Genomic DNA, 17328 nt, shown 5'->3' with positions numbered 1-17328 from the left:
AGTGGACACTCAGTATGCACTCTGACAGTGGACACTCAGTATGCATTCTGACAGTGGACACTCAGTATACACTCTGACAGTGGACACTCAGTATGCACTCTGACAGTGGACAGGGACACCAAGTCACCACACAGGGACCACGCCAGTGGGACCTGGGCTTTAGACCCTGAGTTCCCTCCCGCTATCCTGGGTAAGGGTGCTGAGCACCAGGCCTAGCTGGGTGCTCATACTCAGTCCCCACCCAGACCCCCAGTATCAGAGTGACTGCTGGTCCTAGTTGCCAGAACCTTCCAGGTTTCAGCACTGAAAACCCCACTTCTCTGTCCCTGGAAAGGTTGCCTCTCTGCAAAGAGGTTGCCTCTTCTGTAGACACTGGGGAAAAGACTCAAGGTGGGGCCTGGGAACATATATCTCTCTCATGACAGTAAAACTAAACTGTCAGCAGGCATTAGGGCTGGGCTCCCATGTAGCCCCTGTGCTCCCTGATTACTGACAGCCAGCCACAGACTGACGATGGATGACAAACCTTGGGCCCACAGGCCGAGGGTCAGCACAACCTATCTCCTGTGCATGCCACATTCAAACCACAGACGTGTTGCCACAGCTATAGGGAGGCTCCTTATCCCAGGAGAGGCATTCTAAGATGTCAGTGGACACCTGGGACCAACTCCTCACATGTTGCTGTCCTGTGATAAGCCTAAACTATTATTACACAGAGGACAAGCTGGGCACTAACAAGCAGTAAAACAGAGCAATTCTAACAGCAAACTGAACTTAGTATTTTCAGACCTCAGTAACTAAAACACTGAAAAGCAAAACCCCAGGTATGGGGGCCTAGTATCTACTATGTACCCCCAGGTCAGGTTCCTCAGAGCTCCCTACCTTAGCAAAGAGGCCAGCACCCCCATGGCCCTGCCCATCCGGCCTTTACGTCAGCTCCTGTGTGCTCACAGTCAGCACTGAGATGTAATCACAGAGCCTTACGGATGCTCAGGCTCTGCAGTGCCCTGGGAGCTGACCTACTGCCAGGAGACTCTGGGCATTGGTTGCTATGGTTGATACCCCCTTCTGCCCAGTGGCAAAAACTGGCAGAGGACAGATTGAAAAAGCCCTTTAAAGTGGTCAGAGCATCCAGGAGGGCTCAGCAGCCAAAGGCCCTTCCCAGTGCCAAGGAAAGAAAGGCAGGAATACACCATCATGCAACAGTCTTCTAGAATCTTCCCAAATTCTCCATCCCTGGCATGAGAATGTGGGTGGTTGTTTTCCCTGAGGGCCATGAGTGGGGGCGTGACTCAAGTCCCTGCTGTCCCTTCCGCACTGAGAAGGGGGCAGTGCCTGACCACCCCAGGTGAGGCAGGAGGGGACATGGCACGTCAGTGAGCACAGAAGATAGGGCACAAGAGGACTTGGGGAGCCCACATGCATCCTCACACACAGGACAACAGGGAAGTGATCCCCTCTCAGGCCTCAGCTTCTCCTAAGGGAAAAGAGCAGTCCTCCCCTTGTCCCTGGAGAGGTGAACTAGAGCTTTTTGGATGGAACCCAGAACAGTGTCACATTTGGAGTTTGCATTTTGTGCATTTTGTGACGGACCTTTGGAGGCCGTCCTGACCACGGGGACTTGGCTTTGTGCTCTCCCTAAATCTACTCATGAAGGGAGTAAGGCTGAATCGCCAAGGTCCACTCATTCCGTCCCTCGCTCCCTGTCTCAGTCTCCAACACTGCTGTGGATCTCTGTGCATAAGAGAGACCCCACCAGGGTCTTCACCCAGCAGTAGCCACACTCTGCAGGCTCTGCCATGACAGTGAGCCTGACCCCAGCCTGCAGTTACCGTCTGTGCTGGAGAACCTGGGACCTGAAGGTCTTGGAGGCCCCACCTGTTCACGCCACAACTCCAGAGCTGGCGTGTCTGTATGTCACCATGGCCACGACAGCTGCCACCCTGTGTAAGAGCTCTAAGCTTATACACGTGTCCTGTGGGTTTGGGGGACTCACTCCCTCCTGGCACAGGAAGGGCAGACACTGTGAGTCGTGGGAAGTAGGGCACTCTCCTGCTTCATGCAGATACCACTGAGCTGCCCGACCCTGAGGGCACTAGGCTTTTCGGACAGTCCTTCCGGTCTGTATGACTAAAAGTGTGTGTGTGCTGTTTGTAGTTACGGTCTGACAACATCCATGTGTGTCAGACTGTGGGAAAACAGGTCCCCACAGAGCCTGGAGGTCAACAGCGGATGTTAGAGGGAGTGCTCAGCAAGAGGCACAGGAAGCAAGGCATTCGGGAAGCACCTGAGGGCCTGCGCAGTGTGGGCAGCTCAGAGAGTCAGAGGACGCGTGCGGCAGGACATCTGCTGCCTGAGTATGGGCAGAATCACATGACATGCCGGGGCACCAGAGCTCTGGGACAGAAAGGCCCACTCGAGGAAGCATGGCTTTCAGACTTGTGCCTTACCTGTCTTGACGAACAGCGTGGCAGAGACGTTGTCCCCGCACCCCTGGTAGCTGGTCCTCACCCTATACAGTACTCCAGGCTCCAGCCCAGCCACGGCCAAGGCTCGGCCCCCAGTCCAGGTGCTCCTGAGCAGTTCTCCATCTCTGTACACGTGAATGCGTAAAGTATGGTTCTGAGTGGAATTTAAACTCCAGGACAGGTGAAAACTGCTGCTGGTGACGTTGAGAGCCACGAAGTCACGGACTGGAGGACAATCTAGGGAGAGAGACACGTGGACTTCAGGGAGGTTGTACCTTAAAAAGGCAGAGCAGCCTGGACCTCAGTCCCATCTGCTTATTGAGATGACAACACAGACTGACGCCTGTCTTCTCATAATAATTAACTAACAGCCTTGGATCAAAATAGACCTATCAAAAGCTGGGCATGGTGGCACATACCCATAACTCCAAGGAGCTATCAAAGCCATGCTTTTTAAAGTTCTGAACGATTTTAGAAGGTAGAACAGGATTTCATTAGGGGACAGGGGTGTTTGAGATGAAATGAGGAAGAAACAAAAAGGGGTCTGAGTTGAAGTCTCAGCAGCCCCTGTATGGAACTGATCAGAAAATAGGGCTGGGGAGGTGGCTACATTGGTAAAGCGCTTGCCTCAAAGCACGAGGACCTGAGTTCAATCCCCGAGAACCCGTGTGAAAAGCCAGGCACGCTCTTACGATCCCAGCGCTGGGGAGGGTGAGTCAGGAGGATTCCCAGGGCTTAGTGGACAGCTAGTCTACACAAAGCGTCGAGCTCCAGATTCTGTGAGAAACCTGGCTCAAAACCCGAGGTAAAGGGCTAGGGGGATGGCTCAGTGGATAAACCACTTGCCAAGCAAGTGCAAGGACCAGCATTCTGACCCTTAGAAGCCGCGTAAATGCCAAGTGCTCATGGCAGCCCACCTGCAATTCCAGGACTTGGAAGACGGAGACGGGATCCCCATGCCCCAAACCCAGAGTGAACTGACTAACCATACTGACAAGGCTCTGGGTCCAAGGGAAAGACCCTACTTGAAAGAAGGTGGAGAGCAGATGACTCCCAACATGAGCCCCAGGCTTTCACACCATGTGCACATATGTGCATCCGCACGTACGCACACAAACACACATACACTTATGTACACACGCCACACATGTGTACACACGCTACAGAATAATAAAGTAGAGAGAGACCGAAGAAGATGCCCAGTGTCAACCTCGGGCCTCCACAGGTACGCACACGCACACGTTAAAACATTTCATGGCGACCGTGACAATCACACAGGGAACACTTATAGTGAGGTCCACTATGCTGTATCTGTAAACACAGCCTTGACATGCACTCCCAGGCTGTGGCCACGCCAACACGTGCACCTCTCCGTCCACACAAGGACTTTATCCCCCTCTGCCTTCGGCCCTCACAGAAAGCCAGCGTCAGAATCAGGCCGGGTTCCCTTCAGAGCTCCGTTTAGACTTTCCTATGGAAATGTAAGATTAGGAAGCAAGCGTGCAACGGACCAGCCAACATCTCTACAATTCTAGTAGAAGCAAAGCTCTGTTGGGGTGAAAACCACCCGGTTCTCCAGCAGGCCTTCGGCAGCAGGGATTTCAGACAGAAGGGGACCTTCAAGGACTACCTAGGTTTGGGCATCGGAATTTCAGTTCTCTTAAAACAAAAAGCAAAGAAGACTTTAGAAAAGCTTTTGCAAAAACCATAGGAAAAAACCCTCCAACTGTGGCATTTCCTAAAACCCTTTATGTCCGAACTTACAAGACACAGGTTGGCTCAGTGAGCTAAAATGTCTGCCTTGCACGAGGGTCTGAGTTCAATCCCCAGAATCTATGTAAAAACAAGCAATCAAACAGCTGGGTGCGGTGGCACAAGCTTGTGGTCCCAGCACTGGAGAGGCAGAGACAGGCAGACCCCTGGGGCTCACTGGCGAGCCAGCCTGGCCTGCTTGAAGAGCTCTGGGTTGAGGAGAGAACTTGTGTGGCACCTGAGGACTGACCCCTGAGGTTGTTCTCCCAGCTCTATACAAATGTGCACTTGTGTGTGCACTGAACACACACAAACATGCACACATATGCGCACACATGCAAGAAAATAACATAGAAGATATGCTTTTTTAGTGCCATGAAAAAAGTCTGTCTTGTGAAACACAAGTGACTGTTTACTCTCAGTAAAGAACAAAACACCAGTGTAACCCCATTTTCCCTTTTTGCCTTGGCTGCTGGGAATCTCAGAATTAAGTTCAGTGCCCAGTCACAGTTCTACAACACAGCTCTTCTGCCTCCCCCTCCTGGTCATCACTGAGTTGCCTTTTGTCACATGTATGTGGACTCCTTGTGGAGTGCTCTCACAGACCCAGTACAAGAAAGGTGGGTTTCAATCATGGAAACCCAAGCTCCCTCATGCTTCAGCTGGACAGGACCAGTGGCAACCTCCAAATCCTTACCACTTCCCCAGAACACTCCTAGGATGTGGAAGTGAGTGTGTTTTGAGGTCTCAGTAGTAAAAACAGATGTGGACCCAGAAGTTCACCCCATGGTGTTTTCCTTCTTGGCAAGGAATGTGGAGTGTGTGAGTTGAGCGGCAGCTGCAGGCCTGACTCGGAGGGCCTCACCCCCAGCTCCAGTCACTGGGACCCTCAAAGTGGAAACCTCTACCTCCAGCCTTCCAGCCACCAGCACATCCCACTGGTCCGTGCACAGGAGCTAGTGCCTCACACAACAGAGAAACAGCAAAGAAGGTTTGCCCTCGTCTCTCAAAATTTCTGCCGACGACTCTGGCCGTGCTATTTCTGCAGACAGGACACGCAAGTCCAAGAACAAAGGGTCCACATGCATGGAAGACACTGATGCAGTGACATGACACTGGTCAACAAGAAAGTGCAGACTAGAAGCCCCCACGGAAGCCAGACAGCAGCACGCAGCCCCCTGGGGCTCTGACCCTTCCTGTGTCCTACAGCTCACAACTCGCACTTGGTATGTGGCAGCCGATGGCCCATCTGCCTGGTGGGATATTTCAAAGGGTGCTCTGATGGGGTGGGATCAACATGAAATGACACCCCTTTGAAAGGAGAACAGAGGACTGGTTAAGGAGAGGTCTGGAGGGTGTGGGCTGGCAGTATCCACGACACCTGTTTAATGCCATCGTCTCACACATTCTTTCCAATCCGGTAGCTCTGGGATTGTAAGGATAGGGCTACAAACCCAGTGTTTAGCATGTGAGACCTCTGGGCAGCTGTAGAGCTGCCCTCAGGTCTCCGCAGAGCCAATGCTATTGGCAGAAAGGAAAGTCCTCTCGATCCAAATTCAGCCCTGCCCCCTGCCCCCCGCAATGCTGTCTCCAGATATGGTGCGACTTCTCCAGTGTGCTGCCCTGGACTCAAAGCTGTCCACATTCCACCATTGATCCATGGGAGTGGCAATTTCCCTACCGTGAACCCAGCATTACCACGGACGCTCGGGGAAGGATGAAGTCACACCCACAGCTGTGCCAGGAAGCACACAGAAATGTCCATGTCCAAACCAGCACAGCCTGCATCATAGCTGTCACAGGGACGGGGCTGTGGGGGCACTCCCTGCTATAAGCCCATGAGGTGTCCCCATGACATGCATGTCACACTATGCAAGCTGTCCATGACAGTTATGGGTCCCTTCATCTGAGTACTATGTGCCAGCCCTGTTATCCTGGTGCCAGCTCAGCCAGCTAGGGGAGTCCTTCCACAACCCCCACTTCACGGAAAACAAACCAAAACTCAGAAAAAGTCTAAATGGCAAAGCTGTCTAGTAACTAGCGACAGAGTTTATGTGCCCCTAAGCTATCCTACCACCAGGAGGAGGCCAGATCATGACCTCAAAGGATACCAGGTCCAAATCCCTGGAAGCATATTTGAAAAAGGGGTCTTTGCAGGTGTGGTCTCAAACACAAACACGGGTGTCTGTATAAGAGAGGTGCAGAGGGGAGTCGGAGTGACACACTCAGAACAGAAGGCCCTGTGAGGAGGAGCAGAGGAAGACCTGGCGTAGGACACCGCGGTGCAGCCATAAGCTGAAGATTTCTGGCAGCTGCTGAGTAGAGGCGGGAAGGAGCAGACTATCCTGCAGATGTCCAGAAGGAGTCTCAGCCCAAACATCTTCCTTTGGCACTGTGATGCCTGTTTGGGACTTGTGGCCTCGTGGACTGTGAGGAGACACATTTCTGTGACTCGAGTCATGTCCCCTGTAATGCTTTGTTACTGTGACCTCGGGATGGTCATATATCCCCAGCTCCTTCTTTAAAAATACATGTGTATCCCTGGGCAGGGGACCTAGCTTGTAAAAGAAAGCAGATTGAGGACAGGTCAGTGGAGCAAGCCAGTAAGCAGCGTTCCTCCATGGCCTGTGCTCCAGCTCCTGCCTCCAGGTTCCCGCCCTGAGTTCCTACCTTGGGCACCCTGATGAACTGTGACCCGGGAGATGTAAGACAAATAAACCCTTTCCTCCCCTCCTCTCCCTCCCCAAATACATGTGTATACTTGAATACATGTAAGCGTACCACATGTATGCATGTGCTCACGGAGGCCAGAAGGCAGCTCGGGTCCCCTGGAACTGGAGTTACAGATGGTTATGAGCCACCCAATGTGGGTCCTGGGAATGGGACTTGTTCCTCTGGAAGAGGAGCAAGTCCTCTTAACTGCTGACCCATCTCCCAGCCACCACCACCCCAGCTCCTGTTTCATAAGCTTTCTGGGCACCCTTTCCACACTGGGCAGCACAACTTAGGTGAGAGTTCTTTGCTCTGCAATAAATCGACACACTCAAATATCCTAAGGCCGATCTGCCTCTGTAGGACACACACTCCTGAGCTATTTTTAAATGAAAACCACTCCATCTCACCCCCTCTCCCCGGGAAACTTGGTTTATGGTCCTGCCTCAGCCAGGGTTCCTTCGTCTGAGGCTTCCTCTTAAAGTGGCCCTAGGAAACTGTACCCTCAGTGCTGCACACGATCTTAGGGTTTGAGGACCTCTGTCCTCCAGCACAGCAGATGTCACCTTCAGAGCAGCTATGACCCTCAAGATCCAGCCGTTCCCTCATAGAAGGAATGGACAGGGAGTCATTAAAGCCTCTCTCCTGCCCCTCCCAGCTGCATGAGGTCTCAGGAGGTGCTAGGGTGTGGAAGGTGCTGAAGGGGGAGGCTCCAGCTATGCAGATATGGGAGATCATCATCCATGCCGGGGTGAGATTTGTCGTCAGTGAAACTGTTTGGGGACCACCCATGCTCCACACTACATTTGGGTGTAATCTCTTAGGTCTGTCCTTATGCCCTATGTGGGGTGGACAGACATCTGTCCACACAGCAAAATGCAACAGCAGCCTTGATCATCTGAAATTGGCCACAGCCCTTGATCTGTGACTCTCCCTGTCTTGTGGCTGGGAACAGAACCCCAGGACTTGCTGGGCCTCTTGGGGAAGCTAATCAGTTTCTCCGAAGCTGTGGGTCGGGGCTCCTGTTACCTCCAGGAAGCCCTGACCCATCTCCAGGAAGTGCACTGGGACACCCCCACCTGGGGTCTCTGTCGGACTCTGTTCCTCTTTTCTCTCCCCCATGGCAGCTTTACACCCGAGCCTTGTGGAGACTGAAAGGTTGAAGACACATTCAATCCAAGATTCTGAGGATTGAAATTAAACTGGAATTAAAGCCACCTGCACTGGCTCATGGGCACTCAACTACCTACTTTCATGCCAGCCCTGGTTACCTCTGCAGCTGCATCCCTGCCTCATGAGGCCATGAGTCCAGAAGACAACTGAAAAGTTGGCAGGCGCCAGCCAAAAATGGAGACGGTATCGGAAAGATCCAAGGCGTGGTTCCTGGAACGGGGTGATCCATGCGTTTGGCTAGGGCCTTGTGCAAGACTCCAGCTACCCCATGTGTCATCAACTGGGTGACTAATTTCATAAGAAAGGCATCTGAAATTTGTGCTGTATTTTCCAGAGACTTGCACCGCTGAGCCAGGCCAGCAAATTGCTCATTTGTATTAGCTCCTAAATTTAAAACACATGTAGTTCCCGTAGCACTAAGTAGCCAAAACTGGTTCAGAATCTCTGGTCTGGAAAACACTACACATGACTGACTAGTCCACTCTGGGAGACGTTCAGCCCAAGCTGTGTACTGTTCCCGGGCTATGTCACCCATCCATCCTTAGTCCTTGGTTCAGATGGCTGCTGGAGGCTCGTAGTGCCTGGAGCACAGCCCAGTGTGGCTGGCAACACGGCTATCCACAGAGAGTCTAGTAGCTTATCAAACTTTAGACCTTTTTTCTTTTTGAGACAGGGTCTCCCTATAGCCCCAGCTGGCCCGGAACTCACTATGTAGACCAGGCTGGCCTTGATCTCACAGAGAGAGATCTATGAGATCTCTGCCTCCCGAGTACCGAGATTAAAGGCGTGAGCCGACACATCCATCTTGTCAGATCATTTGACCAGAGTCAAAGTGACTGCATTCCAACTTGCCTCCGTACAGCAGGGACAAGATTTTAAGCCTCCATAGACCAGGGAGTCTCTGGTCCACAGGAGTCCTGAAATAACATGTATGAGGGAGGCATGCAACTCTAATCAGACCCTTAAGGTCATGGGTTCCCCAGGGAGAGGAGGGCTTTGTAGCCAGAGCGGGGCTGCTGTCTGTGTCTTCCTTTTTAACACCTGGGGATCCTATAAACACAGCCACCACTCCAACTTCCTTGGTATTCGTTGATCCAGCAAACAGTCACTCTTTGCACAATGACATCTTAGTCAATGAAGGACCACACACACAAAGCCTAGGAATGCAGTAGGCAACACCATCCATGTGTGGCACAGGGATCACACAATGACCAACTGATCACATATTTCTCCGAATGTGACACGTTTATTTGTTGTGCGCCTAAGCTGCTCCGGTTCCAGGGACACTGGGCAGTGGACAGGTGACATGAACTCTTCCCTACAGGCTTTATTCTGATGGAAGGCAGAACATTCCTGGGAAGACCGTCTGCCACGGTTAATATCATCAGCTTGATGGGATTCAGAGTCATGTAGGAGACACACCTTCGGGGTGTCTGCAGGAGCATTTCAGAATTCCCCACTCTGCATATGGCTGGCACCATCCAATGGGCTGGGGTTCAAAAGAGGAAGCTAGCTGAGCACCAACATTTCTCTCTGCTTCCCGACTGCAGAGGCAGTGTGGCCAACTGCCTCGCGCTTCCTACCGTCAAGCCCAGCCCCCGCCACAAGGGATTGTACCCTCAAACTGTGAGTTACAATAAGCCCTTCCTCCCTTGAGTTGCTTTTGTGAGTTACTTTGTCACAGTAATGAGAAATTAATTCATATACTGGCCTTAGACTTCTGAAGACAGCTCAGCTCTCTCTCATATACATTAGTGGCCAGGGGGATAGGCCAGGCTGCAGACGAGCTATGGTGCCATTCCCTGGAGCACCCAGCATAGTGACTCCTGAGCAGGAGATGGTCTACAAACTCAGGATGCCCTAAGTGCCAAGGACTGGCAGCTGGACTGGAGGATGTCTGTGCTGAGCCAACCTCGGGGACCCTGCGTGAGGCGACCTTCACTGCCTGGGCGCCACCTTTTGAATTGTGTGCTGCCGACTGAGGCTAGGAAATGGGGCAATCCTTACAAGGTGCTTTGGCAGAGCCTAGGGTGAGCCAAAGCTCATGTGATTCTTAACCATGTGCAATTTGCACCCAGGGTGTTCATGGCTCTGTGGCAGACTGCACCCCTATGCTGTGCCCAGGGTGGGGCTTTTTCTGCCCAGCACCTGTCCACCCTTGCCACGGTGCCACCACCACCACCACCTGCTCAGTAGACCCTGCCTGCTCTGCCGTCTCCCACCTGCCTCCTGCCTACCCCGACCAGTGCCCCACCTGCACCCTCCCCCCACTGCCTCCCACCTGCCTCATGTCCATAGATTGAGATTAGCTGTTGCATATCATAGGCACACTTCGCACAGCAGGGTACCCTCAGAGCAAGCATCTGTAGTGCTTGGCCCTGGCTCCCACCTTAGGCCCAGCTTCCTTTACTGTGTCTTAGCCTGAGTTTCCATTTCAAGGTCATCTCATGGAAGAGATGCTCAAAGTGGCCTCTACCATGTCTGCCATGTTCCCAAAGGATCCATAATCCTTGAGCCCCAGGGAATGAGCTACTTCCCCTCCGTGCCCAGAGTTGAATGATAGTTGGCAGGGGGAGGGACACAGCTATTTTGTCAGCATCTGCCTATAAAACATCATGATATCTTCCACTGAGGAGGAAGATGGTGGCATTGGTCTCTTCCTAGATCTAATCTGTCCCTACCCAGCAGTAGGATGTACCCGCAGTAAGGGTTCCATGCCTGGATTTGAGTGATCTGGGAAGAAAAGGTGAGGCTGGGACATGATAGCACACACCCCACCTATAGAAAGGCCAGAGGCTGAGGGCACCAAGAATCCAGGCCAGGGGTCCTCAGGAAGTGGCGCAGAGCCTCCAGAGTGCAAGGGCCAGCAGGTGAACCTTGTACAGGGACAGGAGACGGCATGACTCCCGAGCTGCCTCCGCGGTGCCTGGGGATCCACTCTGCCGTCCATATATCTATGCTGCAGAAACATTCTCTGAATGCTCTGACAATCTGACCAGGCACTAAAGACACGCAGGGCCAATGAAAGGTGTGCGGGAAGGTCCCTGCTCCAGAGCTGAGTATCCAGCACAGGAAACACAAGGACTCCCCAGGGAGGCAATCACAAACTTGAGCCCTGCCATAGTTTTGTCAACTTGACACATACCTACACATACCTGGAAAGAGGGACTGTCCATTGAGGAATTTCCTCCAGCAGATTAGCCTGTGGGCATGTCTGTGGGACAATTTCTTAATTGCTAATTGATGTAGGAGGGCCCAGCCCACTGTGACTGGTACCGCCCCTGCACAGATGGTCCTGGGCTGTATAAGAAAGGTAGCTGAGCAAACGGGGAAGCGAGCCAGTGAGCAGCGCTCCTCTGTGGTCTCTGCTTCAGCTTCTGCTTCGGGGGCCCTGCCCTATCCCTCCATAGTGGGCTATACCCTGGAAGCCAAATAAACACGTGCCTTCCAAGTCGCTTTCATCACAGCAAGAGATAGGACAAGCCTGCAGGAGGGGGTGGGACCCGGGATAGTGAGAGGCAGGAGGGACATAAAGTAAACAGCTCCAAGCCACCAGAACTAAGTAGTGGACACAATCAAAATTCCAGCTCAAACAGACCTCATTTTGATGACAACAGACTGGACATGGGATAAGATAAAGGAGCAGTTGCCTTGATGACCTAGGAACGATAATAGGGGGTGGCATTTTGGATTTTAGCATCTCCTATCTCTTAGAGATGCGCTCTGATGTTTTATGATGAAATGAGATGATAAAGAATTCAAAGACTTTGAGGTGGGATGGAAGAGAGGTGGCTGGGGCAAGATGGCCCTTAGGGGGTAGAGGAGAGCCTCTCTTGCCATGACACTACCCTCCCTCCTGCTGCCCCATCTCCCACCTCTCCCCTGGCCCCTGTGCCACTAGCCTCCTGAGGTGGACCCTCACACGGGCTCCACCTCCAAGGCTGTAAATTGAACCCAGGCATGAGTGTCCTGTGATCACTGTGACAGGTTACCACAACAGGTGTTCCCACCCAGTTCTGACGTCAGAGGCTTAAATCAAGGTGGCAAGAGGCTGCGTTCCCCCAAAGGCTCCAGAGAGAGTCCTTTCTTCTGCCCATGTGCTAGAGACCCTCACGTTCCATGCCTCCCTCCTCCCTCCATCTTCCAGACCAGCAGGACAGTGTCCTTCTGGCTCTACCCCGGACATCCCCTTCACATCTTCCTGACCCTGTGCTTCCTGCCTCCCTCTCATAAGGACATCTGTGATGACATTGGACCTCCAGGATTATCCAGCATCTCTAGATTAATCCCATCCACAGGTTTGTTTTTTGTTTTGTTTTGTTTTGGGGTTTTTTTGCCATGTCAGGTGACACTTGCACAGATCCTGGATTAGCAGGTTTGTTTTTTGTTTTGTTTTGTTTGGACCTCCAGGATTATCCAGCATCTCTAGATTAATCCCATCCACAGGTTTGTTGTTTTGTTTTGTTTTGTTTTGGGTTTTTTTTGCCATGTCAGGTGACACTTGCACAGATCCTGGATTAGCAGGTGGACATCTTTAGAGTGGCTTCATTGTAGGGCCCCTGTTCTGCCTTAGTGGCTGTACCCAACAGCCTCACAGCTTGATCCTCAGCCCTTCCCCGCATTCCAGTCACCAGGTCCCTGGGCCTGACGGCACCCCAGGCCCCATCCACCCTGGCACTCTCCTTAGTCTAACCCTCACCTCCGTGTCTCATCTTTGCCCTCATCTTCCTTACGGTCTGTTACCAAGCACAAGTTCCCTGGCAACGGGGTTCAGGACACGGTTAACGCCAAGCCTCAGAGCCACATGAGGGAGCAAGCACATAAAGGCTAACCTGCCCCCATCTACGTAATGTTAATGTAATCCCCTTCCCCGGGGTGGAAGCAGTGAGTGGGTCCACTTGCTCACTTCGCACCCCAGCAGCTGGGCCATGCTTGGTTTCCAGCTGGACCCTGGCTGCCTCCTCTGCCATCCGAGTTTCATGCAGGCTGACCTCAGGAGCTTAAGAGCCACAGGTTTGACCAGATCCCTCCTGCTAGTACCAAATGCACCCCAGGGTCCTCTGACTTCAACAGACTGCCGGGTGCCAGCTCCAAGTGTACGCTGTGTCCCTGTCTCTCCTCACGATGCGGTTCATGGGGACTTCTCTTGCTGACCCTCCACCCATTCCTCCCACACCTCCATCATCCACACGAGGGTCTCCCCACCGCACCCTCCAAAGGCGCCGCCCAGAGCGCTGATGTCACTTTGCTGTGCTCTTGCTGCTGGTGCTGGTCCCCCAAAGCTTTGCATGGGGTTCAGGGCTCTGGCCGCTCCAGCTCCTTCTCCTGCCTCCCAGACACAGTTCCCTGCCTCCCTCGCACCTTTCCAAGCCTCTCACCCTGGACCTAAGTCTTGGGGTCCCAGTCACACATGCCCTTTCCTCTCTCTGCCATGCCCACCGTTATATGCCACCTGGATGCTGACGGCCCCAGAGGGGCACATGGTACCCAGCACCAAATGTCCAACTCGGGCAGCACCTGGGTGTCCCTACTCAGTGTCCTCTGTCTGGACTCTTACTGTCAAAATAAGGATGACAAGCTAGGTCTCTCCCATCACCTTTGCCAGAACCCCACCTAGGCTCCACCTACTCCTTCTTCCTGCCCTGCACCAAAGGCATCAGCAAGCCTCAAGCTTGAGCCCGCCCTGCTCAGCCCCAGCCAAGACCTCTCCTTATGAGGACAGCACCTTCCCATGTCTCAAACTACAGCAACCCCTTGCCAGCAGGGGAACCTAACAGCTGCCACCCACACTCCCCTCCCCTCAGTGGGTGCCAGAAAGTGTAGGTAGTCCTGAGTGACACATACCATTCTGTCCTACACATACATCCTGCTGATGAAGGTTAACTCATGCACTAGACAGTAAGACACATTAAGAGATGAACAGGGAGAATGATAAAACACAACAGTCATTACAATGTACCATGAGGTTGTCTCTGTCTCAAAAGACCTGACTCACGGCACCCACCCCTTACTATTATGTGAGGTGGCGTGGAGGCCACGGCTACCTCATGGGGGTCACCAACACTGTGATATGGTCACAGAGCGTCTGACAACTGAATCAGCTGTGGGGTGACTAATGGGCAGACGGTGTACACAGTGTGGAGTTGCAGGACTTAGAGATGGCTCACATCCAGAGCAGGATGGAGCTGGATGCTATGAGATTTCATTGCACTACTCCAAACAGCTTGTAATTTAAAACTTAGGAATTACTTCCGGATCACAGGCAATGGAAACCTCAGAAAATGAAACCGAAGATAAAGGAGGCCCACTGTGTAGTTATTTCTGACTGCGAACCCCAGAGTGGTAGAAGCCAGTTACACATACCCGGCCCCAGGGTCACCTCATGGGCCCACCCATCCTTCCCAACCAGAACAGAGCCAGGTGCTCCTCCCAAGTGTCCCTGCTGACACCCTGTTCAAGTTCTTTGCCTTTAGGTCATCCATACAAAGCCAAAGATGGACCTGCCATACCCTTCTGGTCTCTATACAAATACTTCTTTGTCCCTTTCACTTTTGAGCATCTCAGGAAATGACAACTGTCCTAATCACACACCAGGCATGACCAGTATCCAGGAGCATCCGAGAGCAGGGTTCTGACATGATCATGATATTATAGTGTTTCTAGCACAAAGCATGTTCTAACTAAACATCTGCTACATTAAAAAACAGATGCAAGACTGCCCTGCCAGGAGAGCAGGCGTGGCGGCAAGAACCCAGTGGCCCTTCTGTGCCTGGAGCCAGGGGGCCCTCTGAACAAAGGCTGCCCAGGCTAGTTGATGTTTAGATCACATGCTGTTGATGGATATCTAGCATGAGCCAAGATGACTAATGTCAAACATCGGAGGGCTATGAGTCAGCACAAGATGGCTGACACAGGATGTCCAGAAACCCCAAAAGTAAACAGTGATATGATCTGTATGTAACTATTCCTGGCAGAATTCTCCTTTGTATGAGTCTGTAAAATATGACCTTCAGGTCAGAGCCTTGCCCAGCCTGCCTCTGTGTGTGAGTGTGTGTGTGTGTGTGTGTGTGTGTGTGTGTGTAGGCTTGTGTGCCTACCCCCATGCCACCTGTGTATCATATTCATGTGTATCTGATTCTGCCTGTGTGTGGCCTGCACGTATTGGCGTGTACCTAGGTACCTGCTGGGCGTCTGCTTACCTAGCAGTCTTTGTGCTGATGAATAAAGTGTGTCCTATCTGCCTATGACTCCTCACAATCTCTTTACTCTCCCAGTGTCCTGTGACCCTCCTCTGTTCCTGATTTCAGAGTTTGGACCTCACACCCTTGTAGGCAGATTACAGGAGTATCTAAGGTCTGTGTCTACCCTTGAAACAACCTCTGTATCATCCCCCACTCCATCTGAGAGCCCAGTGTTACCTTCACCTGTGTGGTTCAGCTCCTGGGAAGAAGAGGTAGGCTGCTCAGTAGAGATGCACTGGTAAGAGCCCTCCACGTTCACACACTGCTGTCCTATAGGGCAGGCATGGAGTTCTTCGTACAAACACTCGTTCACATCTGTGGGCAAGTACAACAGGTGAGAGCCAGCACAGCCACTTCCTCCTCCTTAATGTGCTCTGCACACGTCCTCCCAGCCACCCAGGTCTGGGCAGTGTCTGTGGTGGTTTGAATGAGAACATCCCCTATGGGGTCCAAGTATGTGGACATTTTGTCCCCAGTTGGTGGCACTGTTTTGGGAGGTCTTAGAAAGTGTGGCCATGCTGGAGGGAGCAGGTCACTGAGGGCAGCTTAGAGAGTTCCTAAGCCTTGCTGGATCTCAAGTCGCTCTCTTGCTTCCTGTGCCTGCTTGAAGATGTGAGAGCTTAGCTTCTGCTCCTGCTCCAGCCGCCTCTGCCACCATGTCTCCTCCTGCCACTGTGCCTCCTGCCATCACAGACTGTAATTCCTCTGGAACCATAAGCTTAAATAAACTCTTCCTTCTATAAGTTTCTTTGGTCAGTGTTTCTAACACAGCAACAGAAAAGTAACTAATACAGGGTCCAAGCGTGCTCACCCCCAACTTGCCACTCTGGGCAGCTGCTGTGGCCTGAGTGCATCACTCTAGAGCTGGGCTGAGTCTCCTGGTCATAGCACAACAGTGCCAAGAATAAACCAAGGGGACTGGCAGCTTCCTGGGCTGAGGGAGAATCTGGCATACCCCCGGTTCCCAGCTGGCCCTCCCTGCCCAGTGGACCTGTCATCCTCCTAGTCAATGTCTCAGGCACCTGCCCAGGTTGAAGGGAGGTAATTCTAGGCCACTGCACATCTAAATGTGTCTAAGCTCAGGCAGGAAAGCTCACCATCACCCACAAAGCACCAGCCCCTTTTCCTGCCAAAAAGTATGGCTACGAATTGTTTACCAGTTATAACTTCTCTTCACGCCATCCCCCCAGTTTCTAACCATGGCATCCAATCGCAGCCCTCTTCCAAGTTATGACGGCTCCCAGTCTAAAACCAAACCTCGCTTCCTCAGACCGCCACAGACCACCGTATATCTGAGATGTCACGGCTGCTCATTGACTTCTGGGAATGGTCCCGTGACCACTGACTGAGGGACATCATCGGAAGAGACCAGAGAAGAACTTCAGCCATTGGCACTCTAGCAACACAGCCTGGTTTACATGGACACCCGTGGAGCTCACTGAAGGTAAATACAGTTCCAGGGTCTTCACTGGCTTCCACTCCTGACATAATTGATGTCAGAGACAACACTGCGTCCACTTCAGCAGCCACATGCCCCAGCTTCAACCAGGATGGGGTTCTCCGTCCCTAGCCCTTTGCACACAAGCCACAGCTGTACCAGCGGCAGAGCTGAGGAGCTAAGACAGACCACATGACCCATGAGGCCAAATGCTTTCAGAAAACATTTGCCAGTCTTTGACATAGATTTTTTTTTGTCTTTTTGAGACAGGGTCTCCCTGTAGCCCCAGCTGTCCTGGAACTCACTATGTAGACCAGGCTGGCCTTGAACTCACAGAGATCTGCTTGCCTCTGCCTCCTGAGTGCTGGAATTAGAGGTGTGCGCCACCACACCCACAGACCCCATGACCCATGAGGCCAAATGCTTTCAGAAAACATTTGCCAGTCTTTGACATAGATTTTTTTTTGTCTTTTTCAGACAGGGTCTCCCTGTAGTCCCAGCTGTCCTGGAACTCACTATGTAGACCAGGCTGGCCTTGAACTCA

General features: G+C 52.4%; 1 protein-coding gene across 1 annotated transcript in view; it reads right to left on the bottom strand.

Annotated features, from left to right (window-relative positions):
• The window catches only part of Umodl1 (uromodulin like 1), a 49364-nt gene that overhangs the window by 27685 nt on the left and 4351 nt on the right, over positions 1 to 17328 (bottom strand). The window contains exons 3-4 of the mRNA XM_029560793.1: positions 15524 to 15661; positions 2451 to 2705 (exon numbers count right to left, since the gene is read on the bottom strand). Coding sequence (XP_029416653.1) covers positions 2451 to 2705; positions 15524 to 15661 — 393 coding nt within the window. The remainder of the gene's footprint in view (positions 1 to 2450; positions 2706 to 15523; positions 15662 to 17328) is intronic.

The sequence above is a fragment of the Nannospalax galili genome, unplaced genomic scaffold (genome assembly GCF_000622305.1).
Source record: "Nannospalax galili isolate Female #2095 unplaced genomic scaffold, S.galili_v1.0 scaffold652, whole genome shotgun sequence".
NCBI lineage: Eukaryota > Metazoa > Chordata > Mammalia > Rodentia > Spalacidae > Nannospalax > Nannospalax galili.
This window is presented reverse-complemented; position numbering and strand designations above follow the sequence as displayed.